At 34.6% G+C, this 23,018-nt stretch overlaps 1 protein-coding gene and 1 long non-coding RNA gene across 8 annotated transcripts in view; one reads left to right on the forward strand and one right to left on the reverse strand.

Moving 5' to 3' along the window:
- LOC128183593 (dentin sialophosphoprotein-like) overlaps window positions 1–23,018 on the reverse strand; it is a 193,202-nt gene that overhangs the window by 141,561 nt on the left and 28,623 nt on the right. For 6 of the 7 annotated variants that reach the window (XM_052852692.1, XM_052852689.1, XM_052852688.1 and 3 more), the window contains exon 2: window positions 8,007–8,721. In XM_052852692.1, coding sequence (XP_052708652.1) covers window positions 8,007–8,721 — 715 coding nt within the window. Of the gene's footprint in view, window positions 1–8,006; window positions 8,722–17,906; window positions 17,976–23,018 lie in introns of all 7 variants that reach the window. The other variant, XM_052852691.1, reaches the window with a different exon arrangement.
- Window positions 22,566–23,018, forward strand: part of LOC128183595 (uncharacterized) — a 49,008-nt gene continuing 48,555 nt past the window's right edge. Inside the window, exon 1 of the long non-coding RNA XR_008243630.1 lies at window positions 22,566–22,580. This is a non-coding gene — a long non-coding RNA (uncharacterized LOC128183595). The remainder of the gene's footprint in view (window positions 22,581–23,018) is intronic.

The raw sequence follows: 23,018 nt of genomic DNA on the forward strand, positions 1-23,018 counted from the left end.
CTTTACTCTTATTATTCTTTTTTTTCTTTTTCTGACTTTTTTGGAGAGTTATTTCTCAAAAACTACCCAATCGATTTGCATTAAATTTTTAGGAGTGATAGAACATCATTGTCGCTACATACTATTAAATTTTCAAATGATGACTTCACTACCGGTTTCAAATATAGACAATTTAAAAAATTGAAGCTTGAAATTTTCAGGGATTGTAGATGAATGTCTGTAGATGTACCCCCATGCTTCCAAAATTGCTCAAGGCCTTGAAGCTCGCCTGAACCTGAAAATTAGCATCAAATTTGTTCACGAAATTTTTGCACATTTTCTGAAATACCTTTCGATGTATAAATATTTTGTTAAGACATGTAATGCAAAAGTTGTTTCAATTTGCACGGGCTATCATTTGATATCAAGAAAAAGGGGCTGGCCCATTAAATTCGGGGCTAAGAGGACTCTTAAGTCTTTTTACAATAACTCTTTACTGAACAATAATTTGTTATTAATTATAGAAGCAAAAATGTTTATTGTACAACTGTTTACCTATAAAATACCGTATGAAAGTCATATATTACGTAATTAGGGGTTTCAAGGGGCCAGAATTCAAAACTTTGATCATTTATATAAAAAAAAAAGAGAAATATTTTGAAAAGCAATGTAGAACAAAAGTTGCTCATAATAATGTTCTGTACAATATGCCACCTTAAATTCTTTGTTGATGGCCCCATAGAGGAGTTTAAGGGTCGTCCCCTAAAACACATTTGTACAGATATCTCGAGAACGGTTAACACTTTGTGAACACTTCTTGAACAAAATATGTTTATATTTGCAAGACCTTTAATTTGATACCAAGAAAAAGGGGCTAGCTCCTCAAATTAGGGGCCAATAGGGCTCTAAGCTCTTCTTACAAAAACTCTTTACTGAACAATAATTTGTTATTATTTATAGAAGCAAAAATGTTTACTGTACAGCTGTTTATCTTTACAGTACCATTCTTAAGTCATTTATTACGTAATTAGGGGTTTCAAGGGGCCAAAAGTCTAAAACTTTGATCATTAATATCTGAAAAAGGAGAAAGATTTTGAAATGCAATGTAGAACAAGAAATGTTAAAAAGAATGTTCTTAACAATATGGCAACTTAAATTTTGTTGTCTGTGGCCCCGATTAGGAGTTAATGGGTCGGCCCCTAAAACACAGTTGTTCAGATATCTCGAGAATGTTCAACAATTCTTTAATACATGTTGAACAAAATATGTATATATTATGTAAGACCTTTTATTTGATATCAAGTTAAATGTAAAATTAACTCGTACCAAAAAAATAATTGTTAAGTCATACTTGAACAAATTCAGGTTTTTTTTTGTTAAGACGTTCTCGAAATCGGAAAGGTTTTTGTTAAGTCGTACTTAAAATCATTCGGATTTTGTTAAGTCATACCAAGAATTATTCAAATTTTTTCTTATTGTTTTAGTTACTCTTGTTATTGGTTAAAGAACTCTGCTTCTTACAGGTACTTCTTGCTTTACTCTGGAGATTCACGGAAGACCCACTCGTTGCTTTACAACGAGCTTTGCTCTAGTTCTCTATATATTCCTATTGTAGCAGTCTCATATTTTATGATTTAATTAATTACAAGTACATGTATATTATATACATCATTTTATTTTGATATTTTCATGATTTTTTTGAATGCATATATATTGGATTCTATAATTATTTAATTGATCTTAAAATACATTAGTGTGCATTCATTCATGACAACTTAATTTGTAGAAAGGTCCTGAGGGCAGTAAATATATTTTTGTCAAAGTTAAGTTGTGTCTTTTAATTTCATTAGTGTTTTAGTTTGTTTCTTGTTTGTCTATTGGTTTCCCTCCAAAAGTTCTCTGGGTTTAATCTTTGTTAAGAGTTTGAAGAGAGCAGACAGTAATAAAAGTATACAGACATTTTTGACAAATTACATCTCTTCTTGGTATCTTAATTTTATATCACTTGATAAATATTCATATCATCTAAAATATTTCTACTAAATGTCAAATCAGTATTAAGTCATATTTATAATTCTTTTGCACTTTCTCTGATTGAATGAATAGTGAGAGAGAGACTTTTGAAATAATAAGTTAAAGCTGACATGAGGCGATTTAAACAAGTTTATTGTTATCCAAGTTAGTCGTTTTAGTTTAGCTATCGATAAAGTTAAACGACGGGGTATACCCAACAGGTTGGATACGCACGAATGATTTACAGCTCTGTCCATACAGGTGTAAACATCGGGAAGTGTCACGTATATACATATATTTGCATTTCCATTGTTCTTTCCCACTGTAAGCCCATACGGAGGAGCTGCAAATATTTCTCTATAATTGCAATTGCTCTGTCTGTATACTATGACGTCATAAAGGTGTAACGTTATATACTTTCCATGACTTTATAGATTAAACCACTATACGATACACCATGGTTTTTTCTCCAACTCCATTAAAATTGACGTATTTAATATTAAAACATGTTTTTAATAACATTTTAAAGGAATTACTGTTATAACATATCATTTATTCTGTTAACAAATCTATGTGAATTAAAAAGATACATTACAAAGTCTGAATGTTTACTTTTGATGTAATAGCTAAATGTCAAGGTCTAGGCTAATACAGGGTATTTGCGAGTGGTAAAATGCAACAGACCAATTGCTATTCATAACGCCATGTTCACTAAATAACGTTGTTTATTTCTTAAGTAAACCGCCAAAAATTACCGAGTAATTCCGAAACGAACAAAATCAAGTCCCCTGAGACATCCAATGAAATTACATGCATTTTATGCTGACAAGCAAAATTCTGGTATAAAAAGCAGTATTTTAGATATAAAATTCCTTTACTTGCTTCTCGTTCGAGTCATCAGTCATAGTGTCACGCCACGAGATATACAGAGAAGTCAGTATTTTCCCAATAGATATATAAATAAAAATGGCAAAAACAAAAAATCAAATTATTTCAAAGTTTCGTTGAATAATAATACTTCTGACATGCATTATCACCAAGGATGTATTATAAAACATAAGATTCAAATATTAAACATTTTTCAAGATCATCATGAAAAGTGATCTATGTATTTGCTACTGGAAATATAATGGTGTATATTGGGAAACGACTCTATGAGTAATGATGCCTTATTTGAAGAGAATTTACTTTATTTACAATTTCCTTTTTTTCTGAAATAATAACTGCTCCCTAGTTCATATACTCTCCAAAACGCTTTGAATTTCAAACCCATTGCCGACCAAGATTGCGCATGCTCTTATCATCCACGTGGTCGAATGGTGGTATCAAAATGTGTATGTGCACAGTGACGTTGTATGATACTCTGTGGATTACATTGCATATGTGAGTTAGCAAGGACTGCATTTTTATAGTATTTTTTGGATTGCGGAGGGCCAGAATCGCAAAAAATTCTGTCTTTTTGAAACAACATACACATTGTATATTGAGCGATCTAATGTTTATGCTTCACTGTCGATAAAATTACAATAGAGTACTATTAAGGATGTATCGGGCATGTGTGGTTTCAAACCTTTGGTGTATTTATAACCTCATGTCAGCTTTAAAGTTTAAATAGTTATAACTGAAGTCTCCCTATATGTTTTTTAAATAAAACTACTTTTATAATAGTGCAATAGTTATATAATTAATTACAGAATGCACATATACCTTGCAATTGAGTTGTATTGAACTTGGTTCAACTTGTACATTGGGCCTATTCCCACAGAATGTGTCAAATCTATTTACTGTATTTTTCGGGGCATAGGCCGGTATTTTTTTTCTCCGATAAGCGAGCCCCGGCCTATCCCCAAGGATCGGCTAATCGTAGACTCAAAGTTGAAAAAATTTAAAAGTAAAATATAAAATCCACTGTTTTTATCCATTGTACTGTTGTAGCAGTTTATTATGAGGGTTGTTTTTTTTTCATCCGTTTGAACTATTGTTGGATAGTTGTCCCGTTGATAATTTTTGTAAAGACATCGTGAGTAATAAAATGTACAGTACTGTACGAGGTATTTCTAACTACAACCCCAATCAAAAGAATTTTTCCCACGTTCGTGTATGAACCCTGGAAACTATTATTGCGAAGTAAAAAAGAAAACGAAACCGGGTAAAATGTAATATGACAGAATTTTTGTGAATTCTTCATGTCTGCGTTCGTGGGAATCACTAATTTAGGGTGTAGAATAAATCAAAGGCTTTGTGTTTTTACAATTAATTTTCTGTTGGATGAAATAACGGTATTCTGGAGTCGTGTGTATATACAAAGGTGTGAAACCCGTGACTCAAACACAGCCTGGAGACACGTAGTGTACACCGTTACACTTCATTGCATTAACTGTGTTTTTAACATTACAATTTCTCTGCAAGTCACTATTTAATTAATTAATGGAAAGAACACAAATTAAATATTTTATGTTTGGTATTTCGTTTTCTCATTCATAGCGATTACGGGGGATAACTCTATTTGAATATGAAACCACGTGTTAAGCTAATGGGTGCCATACCCCGTATTTACAAGTAGCTTTCAAAGTATAACTTAAAATAAAATGAAATTTAGCAATAAGGTATTAATAAAATATAAAAGGTTTGGTAAAATATTATACTTAGTTCTACCAGACAGAACCTGGAGGTTGGTGTTAAATTTACACTATGTAAAATTACGATACGTAACGAAACACCGACGAATACGGGAGAGACCAAACAGCCACAAAACACAGATGTATTTTTAAAAATTGCTTAAAATATATATGTTAAGCAAATTTAATAACTTTAATTACTCTTTTGACTTTCTACATCGATATTCTGAAAGTATATACTTCATACGATGACTTCCTTAATCAGCGGTCATATTTTCACTATAGTAATCATCGATTGAAAATCGGCTTATCCCCCAATTCGGCTAGTATAAGGATTTTTCTTGAATTTTGTCTAAAAATGAGCAATTCTGCCTATGCCCCACATCGGCCTATGCCCCGAAAAAAACGGTATATAACTGGTGACAATAAAAGCCCGTTAATCGAACCCTAACAGGAGTGTTGATTTCTTCTTTACATCAACGGATAAACCTGTTACACTATGTAACAATTTGACCCCTTCCCCACCCATGATTTGAACAAATACTAATCTACACAACCTGACGATGTCTCCACAAAAGTATCAGCTTTTCTGGCCACTGAACCCCGGGGATCATGACTTGAACACACTGAAATCTATGCTACCTGAGGATGCTTCCACACAAGTTACACCTTTTCTGGCCAATTGGTTTTTGAGAAGAAAATCTTCTATTTCTAATAATTCTTAACTATCTCCCTTTAAAAGAGGATGTGGCCCTTCATTTTAACAAACCTGAATCCCCTTCACCTAAGAATGCTTTCTGCAAAGTTTAGCTAAATTTGGCCCAGTGGTTCTTGAGAAGTTGAAAATGTATAAAAGTTTACAGACAGACGTGTGCCGTACAAAAAAGTGATCACAACAGCTCACTTGAGCTTTCAGCTGAAGTGAGCTAAAAAATGTGAAAAGTTTACAAAAACAAGAGGCCCATGGGCCACATCGCTCACCTGAACAGCAGTTCCTTGTAACATTACATTTCGTAGCATTCGTTTTCTATTTTAAACATTGAACCCCTTTCTGGGGACCCAATTATGGTCCGAGGTTTATGGTTGGCTTGAACAACATAAACAGTAACATAGGAATGAAAATGTGTAGCACTGCGGTAGGACCGCACGTACACAACCTGAAAAACTGAACGTAGCAGAGTTCCACTTCAAGAGAAATAACTCTCAGACTGTACAGAACATCAAGAAAGATAACTCTTGGTTCCACTACATTAGAGTTTACACAATTTGAGGATCCTTGCATAATAATCTCACAAACTGTAGCATTATAGTTCTCGAGAAAAACTTTTTAAAAACATTTTCAATATATCTTTCTATGTTAAACTTTGAACCCCTCTTGGGGCCACAGTATTAGTCCAAGGCTAAAGTTTTAATTATTTGAATCTACATTATTTAAGGATGCTTGCATAGTTATCTCACAAGCTGAAGCATTATAGTTCCCTAGAAAAAGATTTTTCAACATTTTCCCTCTATATTTCTATGCTAAACTTTGAACACCTCTTGGGGCCCCAGTATTAGATTGAGGTCACAGCTTTTATAATTTCGAATCTACACTATTTGAGGGTGCTTACGTAGTTATCTGACAAATTGATGCATTGTAGTTCTCGAAAAGAAGATTTTTAAATATTTTCCATATATACCGGTACTTCTACATTTAACTTTAAACCCATCTTGGGTCCCTAGTATTAGTCCAGGGGTCACTATTTTAAAACTGTCGAACCTTCATTATCCAAGGTTGTATGCATGATAGTAATCTCACAAATTGAGGCATTGTAGTTCTCGTGAAGAAGATATTTTAACATTACCTTTATATTTCTATAATAAACTTTGACCCCATCTTGGGGCCCCAGTATTGGTCCGGAGGTCACGATTTTACCAATTAGGAATCTACATGAGCGAAGGCATAGAAATTCCACAAACTAAAACATTGTAGTTCTTGAGAAGAAAATTTTTATACTTTTCCTTTATGTTTTTTAAAATGTTTAAATTTTGAACCCCTCTTGGTGCCCATCAATTGTCCGGGAGTTACAATTTTTTGAATCTACATTATTTAAGGATGTACATGTATGCATAGTAATATCCCAAACAGTTGCACTATAGTTCTTGAGAAGAAGATTTTAAAACATTTTCCTATATATGTTAAAATCTAAACCCCTACTGGGGCCCCACTTTTTGTTCAGGGGTCACAATTTTTACAATCTTCACTATATATAAAAGCGTTTGTGTATGTATTGGCATTTTTGGTGAAGTGGTTTTTGAGAAGAAAATTTTTAAACATTTTTCATATGTAGTTCTATGTTAAACTTTGAACCCCGCCTGGGGCTGCAGTTTTGATTTGAGGGTCACGATTTCTACAATTTAGAATCTTCATTATACATACAAGCTTTTGTGTAAATATTGGCATTTCTGGTGCAGTGGTTCTTGAGAAGAAGATTTTTTAAACATTTTCCTAAGGTATATCTATGTTAAATTTGAATCCCGCCTGGGGCCCCAGTTTTGGTCCGAGGGTCACGATTTTTACAATTTAGAATCTTCACTATATATACAAGTTTTTGTGTAAATATTGGCATTTCTGGTGCAGTGGTTCTTGAGAAGAAGATTTTTAAAACATTTTCCTATGTATTTCTATGTTAAACTTTGAACCCCGCCTGGGGCCCCAGTTTTGGTCCGAGGGTCACGATTTTTACAATTTAGAATCTTCACTATATATACAAGCTTTTGTGTAAATATTGGCATTTCTGGTGCAGTGGTTCTTGAGAAGAAGATTTTTAAAGACATGCACCCTATACTTACTGTTTCGCAATTATCTCCCTTTTGAAAAGGGCTGTGCCCTTTATTTTTACAATTTATAACCCCCTTTCCATAAGGATGCTTTGTACCAAATTTGGTTAAATTTGGCCCAGTGGTTTTTGAGAAGAAGTTGAAAATGTGAAAAGTTTACAGACGGACGGACAGACAGACGGACGGACGGACGGACAGACGGACGACGGACAACGGGTGATCAGAAAAGCTCACTTGAACCTTCGGTTCAGGTGAGCTAACAATGCCAATGTCAAAGACGACAGAAAAGGGACAAATTTTGGTTAGAAAAGCTCACTTGAACCTCGGATCATGTCAGCTAGAAATTGTCAAATTTTAACCATTTTTGCCCTGCCCTGAGAAAAGTCAGGAAATTTACAATTTATGTTCCTCTTATTTCAAAGATGCATTGAACCAAGTTTAAAAAAAGAATTGGCCATGTAGCATTCAAGATGAAGTTACAAGTGTTTAAGATTGTAAACAAATGATGCACATGCAATGACAAAAAAAAAAAATTGCAATAGGTCGCCTGAGCAACTCAGGTTACCTAAAATATACCTGCATTAAGTGTAGCATCACTGGTTGGCTTTGGAAAAACTCTTGAGTCTTTTTTTCCCTTGGATTTTGAATCTGTTCTTCTTAATTTAAATTGTTCTAAATGTTTGCGTGGGGCATATCTTCCTGGTGTGTAGTCTGAATGCGTACGTGAAACTGTAGCACAATTTTTACCACAAGTTACTGGTATACTACTGCGATCCACACGATTACTGTCTTTTTTACTTCGTGCAGATTTGTGATCTGATCTTTGAGAAGCGCTTCGCCTGCCCAAAGATTTACATTCAAGAGACATATCCTGAATGTTAGAAATTTCCTCCATAGCAATATTCCCTTTTGAAGGAAAGCTTACAATCTGTTCAAATTGGGATACTTCTTGACTAGTGTCATAGTCATGTGCCTGTGCAGTAGGTGGTGTTTTCTTTTTTGTTCCTAATGCTGGTACATTTCCAGATTGTGTAGGTGGGGACACCTGAAAATTGTGCTTTATCCCTTTGAACACATCAGTATTTTGAGGTTTGATAGGACGACGATCATATGCCTCATAGCCAGTCTCAGCAGAGGTAGAAGGACGATTGTCTGTCTGCATATAAAATGGGTGGTTATTGAGAGGAGCAGAGCTTGACACTTCAGGAGCTGTCATCGGTTGATGTTGGGTGGACAGTTTCTTTGGAGAAAAAAATGTTGACTCTGAATCCAAAAGTGTCATTAAAATCTCCTAAAAAAAAGAGAAAGATAGGGATGAAACATTATTATTCTGGTTTTGAAATCCAACAATATTAAGTATATAGTTACTTGCCTGCCTTTCAAGTCAAGAACTTGAATATTTAGTAAAGAGAAGATAATATAAACCATGGAGCCAATACAATGATTTTAACACAAATTATCATTATTTTAATACTGATCTTTTTCTTTAAGAGCATGTCTACGAGAAAACCATGCAAAAGGTGGTGGGAGCAAGGTTCTCCGATCAACTTCATATTTTGTGTGTAACAATGTGCATCTATATGAATTAATTTGCCACAAAAATTTTTTTGATGTGGTCAGTCTAAACTTGGTTCTGCAGCACTGTTACTAAAAATAGCATTTTGACCCTTTTAAGAATAAAATTTTGTATAATTTGCCAAATTAATGTTAAGAATTCTGAGTTTAGTTTAAATATGAATTCAAAAAGTCATTTAGAGTTAACACTAACAAGGTACACTTATGTAATTCATTTTGTGAGAATTCCCATATATTCTTTCTGTTAAGTGCAGATAGGTCACGAATCTGGCATGTTTCCAACTTTTTGTAAAATTGTGAAAATATACATTTTTTAAATGCTTAAAAGTCAGAAAATGGCACTTTAAATTCACTAAATCTGTTTCTAGTTATAAAAGGACATTTATCTTTACAATATATCAAAAATCTGTCTTTGGACTCTCAATAATATTGCAAATATATTGTCTTAAAGTTGGACATTTTTCTACTTTTAAAACTCTCCAGAATCTGTAGTTTGGCATAAGCTTTACATTGTAACATGTATATCATGGGGGAAAAACCAGACATATTCGCGAGCCAAACAATATTTTACTGAACTGAAGGATTGCTTCAACACATTTCAGGTTTTTTTTTAAATCAATGCAATTAAAACACAAGAAATCATGGGAAAATGGGAATTTGAATATACATGTATGCTGAATTGGACTTATTTGCCAGTGCTACACATTCACTGGCGTCGGAAGCAAATTGAAAGTGGGGGGGGGGGGGGGCTTGACTAATTCTTAGAAATATTGGGGAAAAAAACTAATTCCCCAATCATGGAAATCCTAATCCGTGGGGGGGGGGGGGGGTATACCTATACAAATCTAATCTTACCTACATGTACCAAAATGTTTTTCCCCAAATCATGAAATTCCTAATCCGGGGGGGGGGGGGGGGGGGGGGGGGGGGGGGGGGGGGGGGGGGGGGGGGGGGGGGGGGGAGGGGACTAGTATGCCTGTGACTCCAACTTCTCAATCTTTCAAGGTAAATGTAGGTACAATTATCTTTACTGCTAGAAAAAGTGGGGGGGGGGGGGGGGGGGCTGAATCCTCTATGATGCTATGTTCATAATGTTTAGGTCTAACTTTGCAGAAAAACTGGGGGGAGGGGGGTGCTAAGCCAACCCCCCACCTAGACCCCCCCCCCCCCCCCCCCCCCGGTTCCGACGCCTATGACTTTAAGACAAGCAGAGTGCCCATTAGATACACAAATGAATAATTACAGGGGCAAAACTACAAAATTCAAAGTACTGAAATACTTAGAGCCAGGCTCTTTTGGTGTGTAATTTTACATATTGTTTACCACAGATTGACAATATCTCTCTCTCTCTCTCTCTCTCTCTCTCTCTCTCTCTCTCTCTCTCTCTCTCTCTCTCTCTGTGCATGTATTATGTATTGATCATTTCATTTTTTATACTTGAACTAGTGATTTTTTAATTCAGGAAGTAGGACCAAATTTCAACCCCCCCCCCCCCCCCAAAAAAAAAAAAAACAAGCAAACAAACAAAAACAAAAGGATCACCTCCATGAAAAAATGATTAAACATATCTTTGTTGAATTTAACAGAATGTTTTTAAAAATGTGGAAGTGGTGTGGTATCAATTGCCAATGAATGTCCATCACATTAAATGATCATAGAATAAGGAAGATTTGGTTTATTATTTTTGTCCGACAGTATAAAGGATTGAACTTTTATTGTTTGAGGGGTAGAGGGACCCGATATCAAGCCTGAAAAAATGTTAATAAAAAATATGATACATCATAAATTACACTTAAAATTAGTAAATATCAGCAGAATATCAGCGTAATATAATATAGAGACCATTTTATTAGCATTTCATTTTTTCAATTTTTTTTAATCACAAGACAATAAGAGAGTGTAAAAATTTTGACTTTTTTATTAGACTGCTTCATAACTCTGGGACCAGGTCTTCTTATGATGGGTTATAATTAAATAACATCCCAAATAACAATCCCACAAAAACAAGTTATGATGTTTTTAATATTTGGGATAACTTTTTTATACCGGTAGTTTATGTTTGTATTCATCTGTGGTTTTTGCAGGTTGAGATCCCCGGGGGAAAGGGTAACCTAACACCTCATTTTTTCCTTTACACCTATATTTTAATTTTAAGAAAAGATACAAACTTTAATTTTTTCCAAGAGGAGATCAATTGCTAATAGAAAGGTAGGGAGTAGACCTCTCTATTAATTTCAGATGTACTTACTGTGTTACATTCTCAAGAACTTAAAAAACCCTGGCCCCCTCCCCGTCATTTCAAGATTCCATGAAGTCTAACCTTAACATCTAAAGGGTAATTTTTAGATGGCCAGTGAAATGTACACGAATAGAAATGTGATGTCTATTGCAACAGACTCCGATGATAACGATGAAAAATTGCACGAGGCATTCCTTGTGAATTCCGAATTATTTCAAAATAGAAAGAATAATCTTAGCGTGACCAGGCTACGCTCAGGTCATACCCCATTATAAATTAAATCTTTGTAAGAAATCAGTTCTCGTTTTTGTGGATTTTTTCGAGTAAAATATGATAATCTGTGAATGAGATTATCTTGGAAAATTTCCCCTTCATCTATTTTAATTGTACTTCTATCACAAGTTTGTATATTTTGATTAAAATTCGTCCAAATGTGCTGCTTAATTATATTGGGACAGAAAATAGCAGTTTATAGACTAGATACAAGTCTCCATCAAACTTCAGAATGTATGTGATATAGTGAATAACACTAACAAGATGGGACAATTTTTGTGCAATTAAAATCATTCAATATCATAACATATATTAACAACACTCACAGCATTTCTCAATACTTACACATGTAGCCTGAACTTGAACTTGTATAGCTTTGTCAACATTCTGACTAGTTTACCTTCTTTACAGAAGAGCGCAACAGGGGAGACAATTCTAACAGTAGTAATGAAATGCAAATGTAATGAAAAAGAATTCTATGAGAAACAATGATATCCACTAATTTTTTTTAATTAAAAGCAAAATAGGGTGTTTTTTTTTCATGTTTAATTACAAATATTGACTTCAGTGGATTAAAATCACTTGTAAAATAAAATTTCAAAAACCAAAAATTTTTTATTTTATTTGAAAATGGGATGTTTTTGTTAATTTATTACTTTTTAGTCCTTGAGAGTCCAAAGATGGATTTTATATATTTGTAACATTACATCAAACAGTTTCTTATTACCACAAAATTTCAAAAAATAATATGCCATTTTCTGAGAAATTCTTTCTGAAAATTGACAAAAATGTATAATTATCATTTCTTGGCATCCTGCCAACATTTACACCCTTGGGACTTCATGGTGTAAATAGATATATGAAAAAAAATATGCAACGATTAAAGGTTTGAACTTCCTCTTTAAGAATATAGTCTTATTTTTTTCAAACATTGTTTATACGTTTTGTAATTAATTACTGAATTTGACAATTTTTCTCTTAACTTTTTTAGATTTTAGAGGCTAATGAACCAGAATGCAATACTGGCCGTTACTATAAATAGAAACATCCAGTGCAAAAACAAACATCATATATCTGACTCTAGATGGGTATCCTTTAAATCTATGATAAAATTCTGTTCATTCTTGAGACTTGCTGCCGCAGCTTTTTTCCATATTTGCATGGTTTTCTCGTAGACATGCTCTTAAATGCTCTAAACCATGTAAATGCCATTATACCTAGGTTCTAAATACCACTGCAAAATACTGAATGTTGAACAAAACAGTATGGTAAAAACTGTATTTGTGGGGGTTTTAGGTCTAAAAAAATGTGTTCCTGTTTTCCAGACTGACCTTTGCTACATGTAATACCACCAACTCAAAAATTTTGATTCAAGATCATCATATTCCAATCATGTCCAATTTTATCATTATTTAACTGGAAATTTAGGTAAAAAAAATGACTGTAGCAGTTTTCTTCTTTAATCAAAGTAACTCAAAGTGTTTTGTTGTCAGTTGACATTATCAATTTTCCCCTAAACACATGCTCCATCTAAATCATGGCTCATATAATGACCCTCTTGGGACAAATGAATTCAGCCACATTTGTCTTTCATATTCTTATTTTTTAGGTCTTAAGAACTAAGCATTGACAAACAAATATTATATCAGCACTTTCTAAAGAAAGTTCGGGTATACTGTTGTTACCCTGTTCGGCCCATCCGTCTGTCACGTTTTACATTCTCAAACTGCTCTTACATCCTATAAACCAGCAAACTGAACTCTTGGAGTTTGATTTGGGGTGTCATGTTATGTAAAAAGGTTTCAAAAATTCTCTTGTAGTCCTGGGGGTCAAATAATTGGTAAACAAGAGGCCCATGGGCCACATTGCTCACCTGAGCAACAATAGACATCATAAAATCAGCTTTACAGAGTGATATACAAAAAATATTATCAATGTTGTCTAATAGATCCTGTATTTAAAAGAAAATTCCCTGGATATTCTGTTTATCATTGATCCTTTTTTGTCACAATATGGTCATTTCACATATAGAGTATTACAGTTCTCAAGAAGATCTAAATCAAATAGAATATAAACCTACATCAAACTTGTAAAGCCCAAGAAATGTCCAAAGTCTAAACAATTCATATGTCTAAAAGCTTGCATATAAATAACACCATATACTATAACATTTGAGTTTTGGTGAATTTAAAATGTTTTCCTTTGTAAAACTAGACCCCCCAATTTGGCCCCACCCTACTCCTAAAAAATACGATTTTGACAAATTTGAATTTACACTACCTAAGGTTGCTTTCACCTATGTTGCACCTTTTCTAAAAAACTTTATCTCTGAAAAAGATTTTTCTCTATATATTCCTATGTATAAATTTAACCCCTCCCCTTTCTGCCCCCACCCTACCCCCGCGGGTCATAATTTGAACAAGAGGCCCATGGGCCACATCGCTCACCTGAGGAACAATAGGTATGATAAAGTCAGCTTAATTAATGGAGTCATAATACAAACAATCTGGACAATGTACAATAATACACGTAGATCCTGTATTAATAAAATCCATTTTCCCCCTTGGAACTCGGAGAGCCCTGATTGCTGCCAATATTTACAAGAGCAGACTTTAATCACCGCTCCTGCACATATATAGGAACTCAACGTTACGCAGGCAGGGATGACCGCACACCTACGCAACTCAACAGGTACCAACGTTTCCGCCAACAGCTCAACCTAACGCAAGCAGGGAGTGCCGCACATTTGCGCTAGAAAGGCCTGAACACCAGCAGGGATGTCCATACACTAGTGCTCTGCCTCAACCACCACCAATACAAGCAGGTATGACTGCACACATGTATTAATGCGGTATAGAGCAGGAATGACCGCACACTTTGTATCGAAGGTTAGACGGATGTTCACACACTCAATCTACCCATACCTGTTCAAGTTTAACCCCAAACAGTCGCTCAACGTAATGCAATACACACTGTCCCTATATATGTGCCGGCCTAAAATAATTCATAGTATCTAAAAATTGGAAATCAAAAATAAACAAACTAATCCGGCCTAACCCAAAACTTCTGATGCAGAACAACTTATATACATTGAATATTTATTATTGTATAAAAATAATAATCACAATAATTGGTTAACAGTGGATGCGTTAATTAAAATAATCAAGAATCAATAAATCAAGGGCAATAACTCAATACAGTAATACAAAAAGATTCTAATGAAAAAATAGCTGCCTGCTTCAATTTTATAGTCATATCACATGTTGAGTATTGCAGTTCTCAAAAAAATCCTTTACAATTGTTTATATATGGGATATTTAGCTACATCAAACTCTGAACCTTCTTGTGAGGCCGAAGAATTGTCCTGGAGCCAAAGTTTTAACAATTATAAAGAATCTTGCTGATTAGTTTCTGAGAAGAAGATTTTTAAAGATTTACTCTATATATTCCTATGTAAAACTTTAACACCCCCCCCCCCATGTCACCCTACCCCCAGGGATCATGATTTTCACAACTTTGAATCTACACTACCTGAGGATACTTCCACACAAGTTTCAGCTTTCCTGGCTGATTAGTTTCTGAGAAGAAGATTTTTAAAGATTTACTCTATATATTTCTATGTAAAATGTTAACACCCCCCCCCCAATGTGGCCTCACCCTACCCCCAGGGATCATGATTTTCATAACTTTGAATCTACACTACCTGAGGATGCTTCCACACAAGTTTCAGCTTTCCTGGCTGATTAGTTTCTGAGAAGAAGATTTTTAAAGATTTACTCTATATATTTCTATGTAAAATTTCGACCCCCCATTGTGGCCCCACCCTACCCCCAGGGATCATGATTTTCACAACTTTGAATCTACACTACCTGAGGATGCTTCCACACACGTTTCAGCTTTCCTGGCAGATAAGTTTCTGAGAAGAAGATTTTTAAAGATTTTTTCTATATAATCCTATGTAAAATTTCGACCCACCATTGTGGCCCCACCCTACCCCGGGGGTCATGATTTTCACAACTTTTAATCTTCACTACCTGAGGATGCTTCCACACAAGTTTCAGCTTTCCTGGCTGTTTAGTTTCTGAGAAGAAGAATTTTAAAGATTTACTCTATATATTCCTATGTAAAACTTCGACCCCCCATTGTGGCCCCACCCTACCCCCGGGGGTCATGAATTTCACAACTTTGAATCAACACTACCTGAGGATGCTTCCACACAAGTTTCAGCTTTCCTGGCTGTTTAGTTTCTGAGAAGAAGATTTTTAAAGAATTACTCTATATATTCCTATGCAAAACTTCAACCCCCCATTGTGGCACCACCCTACCCTGGGGGTCATGAATTTCACAACTTTGAATCAACACTACCTGAGGATGCTTCCACACAAGTTTCAGCTTTCCTGGCTGATTAGTTTCTGAGAAGAAGATTTTTAAAGATTTACTCTATATATTCCTATGTAAAACTTCGACCCCCATTGTGGCCCCACCCTACCCCCGGGGGTCATGAATTTCACAACTTTGAATCTACACTACCTGAGGATGCTTCCACACAAGTTTCAGCTTTCCTGGCTTTCTGGTTCTTGAGAAGAAGATTTTTTAAAATTTCTCGAAATTTCTAATTATCTCCCCTTTTAAACGGGTGTGGCCCTTAATTTTCACAACTTTGAATCCCCTTTGTCTAAGGATGATTTGTGCCAAGTTTGGTTGAAATTGGCCTAGTAGTTCTTGAGAAGATGTTGAAAATGTGAAAAGTTTACGGACAGACAGACAGACAGACAGATGGACGGACAGACAGACGGACAGACAGACAGACGGACGACAGACAAAATGTGATCAGAATAGCTCACTTGAGCTTTCAGCTCAGGTGAGCTAAAAAACTTAAATCTGCCCTACCTGATGATACTTCACACAAGTTACAGCTTTTCTGGCCAACCACGTGTCTGAGTAGAATAGTTAAAAATTATTCTCTATATATTCCTATGTAAAACTTTGACCCCCCCCCCCCCATTGTGGTGCCACCTTACCTCCAGGGACCATGATTTGAACAAACTTGAATCTACACTATCTGAGGATGGTTCCACACAAGGTTCAGCTTTTTAGGCCAACTGGTTTTTGTGAGGAAGATTGTTAAAGATTAACACTTTATATTTCTATGTAAAATTTTGACACCCCATTGCGCCCCCACTTTACCCCCGGGGACCATGATTTGTACAAATTTGAATCTAAACTATTTGAGGATGCTTCAACACAAGTTTCTGCTTTTCTCGCCAAATGTTTTTTTGAAAAGAAAATTTTTAAAGATTAAATATATATTCCAATGTAAAACTTAACCCACCCACCCCATTATAGCCCCCTCCTTACCCCCGGGGACCATGATTTGGAGAAACTGAAATCTATATTTCTGAGGATGCTTCCACACAAGTTCTAGCTTTTCTGGCCAAATGGTGTTTGAGAAGAAGATATTTAAAGATGAAATCTATATATTCTTATGTAAAACTTCAAACCCCCCATTATGGCCCCACTTTACCCCAGGGGACAAAGATTTGAACAAACTTGAATCTACACCATCTGAGGATGCTTCCTCTACACAAGTTCCAGCTTTTCTGGCCAAATGGTGTTCAAGAAGAAGATATTTAAAGATTAAACTATATATTCCTATATAAAACTTAAACAACCCCCCCCCCCCATTTTGGCCCCACTTTCCCCCAGGGGACAATGATTTGAACAAACTTGAATCTACACTATCTAAGGATGCTTCCTCTACACAAGTTCCAGCTTTTCTGGCCAAATGGTGTTCAAGAAGAAGATATTTAAAGATTAAACTATATATTCCTATGTAAAACTTAACCCCCCCCCCCCCATTATGGCCCCACTTTACCCCAGGGGACAATGATTTGAACAAACTTGAATCTACACTATCTAAGGATGCTTCCTCTACACAAGTTCCAGCTTTTCTGGCCAAATGGTGTTTAAGAAGAAGATTTTTAAAGATTAAATCTATATATTCCTATGTAAAAATTTAACATCCCCCTCCCCCCATTATGGCCCCACCTTACCCGGGAACCATGATTTGAACAAATTTGAATCTACACTATCTGAGGATGATTCCATACAAGCCTAGCTTTTCTGGCCAAATGGTTTTTGAGTAGATTTTTGAAAACTATCACCAAATTTTCAATAAATCCTAATCATTTCCCCTTAAAAGAGAGTGTGGCCCTTTACTTCAACTAACTTGAATCCCCTTTACTCAATGATGCTTTGTGCCAAATTTGGTTGAAATTGACCCAGTAGTTCAGGAGAAGAAGTCAAAAATGTAAAAAGTTTACAGACAGAAGGACGGATGGATAGATGGACAGACAAATGCCGGACAAAAAGTGATCACAAAAGCTTACTTGAGTTTTCAGCTCAGGTGAGATAAAAATGACATTTTTTCACAAAAAACCGTCTTCCTCGAACTCCTCCTACAATTTCAACAATAGACAATCATCTCTTGGAATATGTTTTAGGGTTTCCTATAGATGTGCAATAAGGTTCAGGAAATTTCAGTTTTGTCCTGGGGATCATTAAATGGCTGAAAAATGATTTTTTTTTTTTTAACAACAAAACTGGTTTCAAAAACGTCAACATTTTTTGCAGTAGCCAACTGATCTTCTTATATATATGATTGGGGGCGTCATTTTGAGGTGTGATTAGGTTTCAGAATTTTTAATAAGGGGATCTGTAGGCAACTAAAAAAATGTCCCTCCATCCAAGCATTCCCCCGGATAAGGAGTATCAAGTAGCATTATTTCCTGGCTAATATGCTTGGGATCGCCCCTTCAAATAAAGTTAAAACCTACCGGGCAATGACGTCAAATACCGTATAAATAGTTCATCCATTGTGATAAACACTCATAATTTTAAAGCCAATTCATTGTCATGTTTTATTTGAGGTGAGATAAACAATTTTCAAAACCCATACAGGGAGGGAACATTGATACTCCTCAGCCTCAGGCTGTCTTCCAAGAATGCCCCTAATCCATCACATCCGGGGGAATGCTTGGATGAGGGGGACATTCTTTTCATCCAGCCTATCGGAGTTTCAAGTAGCATCTTCAAAGTATTTGACAATAAATAATCAAAGGCCTGAAGGGCCACAATGGCGTCGAGTTAAAGTTAGTTTGAAGAATAAAAACCTAAATAATTTTTTTAAAAAGTCAAAATAATCTCCACTATTACAAAAATGCATTTTTTTTTATTTGTGTTATTTATGTTTCTCCTTCATTAATCAAATATACACTTAGGTACTATAGATTAAAAAAATCCTTAAAACAAAGTATGATTCTGTTACTTTCAGTAATGTGTGTACTTAACATGAGACCAACTTTTCTTGTTGTTTTGCTGGAGATTAATTTTATAAAAATTGAGTTGGGCGGTCAATGTAACAAAAATGAAATTTAATATAGATTTTATGCAGTCAACTAAAATAATAGAATATTAAAATTACCTGGTAAGTGTGATTTTTTTTATGTTTTCAAAAATCATTTTGATTTGGTTATTGACCAATCATTTAGAAAATGGTATCAATTATACTTACTTTTTAAAAACAAATATTAAGACAAATAAGTCAACTTTCAAAAAAAAAATTAAAAATTATGTTTTTTTTCACATAACTTATTAAATTACTATTCATTACAAATTGACTCACCTAATTCTTAAAAAGTTTTGAATGTTAATTAAAAATCTAAGTTTAGAAATATCTTAGGAGTTAACAAATTTTTAGACTTTTTTTTTTCTCTCTATTCATATAGAATAAAATATATTAAAATTATGATTGTGTTTAATTCTATATATTGTATACTGCTGATAAACACTCTGTCTCTTATTATCAATTTGATTTAAAATTCACATGGGTCCAAAGGACACGGGCCGAAAAGATCAGGGGTATATAAAAGAAAGAACCCATTCACGTTATATACAAAGTGAAAGTAGTTCACTAGTTGGTTTAAAATAACTTTTGGTTGTAGATATACTTATCGCTCAATGTAGGAAGTTTTGTTTCTAAAAGATCAAACATTTGTGCATTGTCAATATTCGATATGGATACAAAATAATCTGTTTTGCACAGTTACACAGGCGGCCACAATGCGACACGGTGCTTTTTCTTGAATTTTCCAATACACATACACGGTGTCACACCGTGTGCACGGTGCGACACAGACCGTTTTCCACCGTGTTTTTCACACGGTGGGTGTCGGGATACTCGTGAGCTGTACTGTATATGTCAATCATTCTTTTATAAACTAAAAGACATATTTATATATATGTCCTATTTGTCCAGATATATGGCTATATATTAAGATAAGCTCAGTTTTCTTTGAAACTTCAATATTATCAGTAAAAGCAATAGTATTCATTAGTGTACAGAAGGATGTCAGGTATAATCTTGTCTGATGTCTTTGAACATTAACAATCGTTCCTTTGAAAATTCTTAAACCAATATCTACGACTTTCCTAATATGTAGTATTTATATATAAATCAAACCATGAATCCTTCATAACACACCCATTTTGATGAATTAGTACATTGTACAACAAAACTCTGTATGAATTAATTAGTCATTAGAAAACTTCTTTCAAAACAGTCTTTTCTAAATTTTAAAATTATATCTTCAATATGAAATACCGGTAAGTTAATATAAATGACCCATTTTAAGATTATAACCTCTAGATAGGTACTGTTTTCTCATACAGTATATGGAATTTCATAATTTAGTTTCCATGAATCTAATGTATATAATTATATATATCATCATAATAAACAATCTATTATTTACATATATGTGTATATATTCATGGAATATATAACTTCTCCCTAAGTGGGAAAATTGTATGACATTTTTTGTGTATTAACACATCTATGATCTATGATCTGAAATATAATATTAAGTTCTTAGTAATCAGTGTTTGAAATAACCGTCCACCTGACCACCCGAGACGCATAACTTTTGGCACGAGCAGACAAATTTGTTTGTATGAGCGCCTGACTGCACGTCGATATTTTTAAGCCAACTGTATATAATATCGGAATCAGAGTTTTGAGAATTCTTAACTGATTCTTGTCACACTATCGCTTTCCTTGTATGGTCATTTAAAAAGTCAAAACAATTTTGCATTGTTAGTTGATAGAATACTTAAAAAAATAAATTTAGTTAAGAAATAAAGACAAAAAATCTCCATCTGGATGTAGTTATATAAATATATTTTAGAGTGTTTTAATACTATTAATTAATTAATAAAATCTGTAAGGATTACCTCCCTTACTTTTCAACATCAGTGTACATTATAAAGAATAAGGAAAATGAAAACTCATAAAATCATTAAATCTTGTCTGATCTTAAAAAAATTGCAGGTGCACATCTTCAGATGGTGTTCAACATATGTACAAATTTTCAGACAGTTCCATGCTGTACTAAAAAATTCTTTGGGGCATGGGGGAAATAAAGTTATGTCCATAGACAGACGGACGGATGGAGACGGACAGAGATGGACGGATGGAGAGACGGACAGGGTGAAACCAATTTACCTCCTAACCTTCATTTGCAGGGTAATAATTACGGACAAGATCGGGATTTGAACCCGGGCCCCCTGAATCTCTAGTTTGGTGCTCTACCTACTGAGCTATCTGGCGCCAGTATTCGAACCAGTCTGACCATCACATTCCTCCCCCCTTAAATGATCTTCGACCCGAAGACACAACACAAGTTCACCTTGACAGGACTTATTATATTTATATAGGAGGGCCACAGCACCATCTGTAGTAGGAAGGGAGGAATGAGCATATAAATACAATGAAAATATATGGCTGGACCAGGAATCGAACCTGGGACCCCTGTAACTTTGGTCGGGAGCTCCACCATTGAGCTACCCAGGCCAATATCCACTGTCCATATAGCCCACATTCCTCCCTCCTTTAAAAAAATATCAGATACAACAGCAGAATTGATTTCCAAGATCAACTACTTCCATATACCACATCTTGCTCACTAAACTGAAATGGACACTCGTACATATGTACATACCTACACACACACGCACAGCAGCGATGCTAAATCTCCTTAGCAACAAATTGCACGAGGGGATAAAAAAAGATGAAATTCCAAGGAAAATTATAATTGAACTGGAGTTTAAGAGTCGCACTTAGCAACTGTTCAATAAGATATTCAATACATGGCCAACATTCTTAGTACATAAGAGATCAAATTCCCAGAAGAAGAACAGAATAAGAATTATCAGATGGTATCTAAGACCCGGGGGAGGGGGGGTACCGCCTATAATGTCTTAATTACCTGGCTATTATTGCATTTCAAACACAAGCAAGACCCCCAGACCCCCTTCTACTTTTTCATATCTAATTCTTTCTACTTCAATTTTTAGAGACAGCCCTGCTGGTCTACATAACTATGCACTCATATTTTCTTTTAGATGTGCGGAGGTACAGTCGAGAAGAAGATTTTGAAAAATGGTCAAATATTGACTATTAAATTGGCCCTGCTCCTAGGACCCGTTAAAAAGTCATAAAATTTGCAATTTATCTGACAGGCACAAGAAGAATATAGATGGTTTGGGATGTATAATTACTATATGCATCTTAACATAAAAGGGCAAGAATTAGTAATAATTTACGGGTAGATATATTAATTTCAAGATAAATGTAATTTAATTTTAATTGTTGTTTTCAAGGTATATAATTTTAAATAAATAATTTCATACATGTAAAATTAAGTGATTTTTTTTTTATACAAATTAAATAGGGTCAAGCAGTGATAGGGTCAAGTAGTGTTTGTGTGTGTGTTGGGGGGGGGGGGGGGCTTAAATCAAAGCTTAATTAATGTTCACCAGTATAGATCCACACCTGCATACCATACATACAATTACAACTTATCCATGCATGGATAACTCAGTGAATTCATTGGTTATTATTATAGTGACCACTTCTCCCTGTGATTTAAATACCCAGTCACTAAGAATTAGAACTCATTGCTGAAGACATTTACAGCAGATATCATTGCTGAAGAAATCAGATGGTAAGGTATTTTTTTATTATTTGTATTTACTATGGCCTGTTATATCATGTGCATTTTAAGAACAGGATATGATTTACATTATGAGGCATATTGTTAACAATTGAGGTTAAAAGTGATGCAATAAAAAGTTTGAGATAATTAATAACAAAAGAGAACTGTGTACATGTTAATTAGTCTTTGCTGACACAGAGAACAATACCAAAAGTCTTGATATGGAGGTTTGGTATCTATATATCAAGAAATGGGTCTTTACTACCCAGAAATCACTTGCAGAATTACAGAGTGTACGCTCTCTACATCTCCTTATTAAATACTTTTAATTTTAATATCTATACAATGTACTACTATATTAAAATAATAGACTCGAATTTTTGGGCTTAATACCGAGAAATCCGAAGAGTACTGTCTTTTGTAATATATTTTAAACATCATTTGTAC

The sequence above is a fragment of the Crassostrea angulata genome, chromosome 5 (assembly GCF_025612915.1).
Source record: "Crassostrea angulata isolate pt1a10 chromosome 5, ASM2561291v2, whole genome shotgun sequence".
Taxonomy (NCBI): domain Eukaryota; kingdom Metazoa; phylum Mollusca; class Bivalvia; order Ostreida; family Ostreidae; genus Magallana; species Magallana angulata.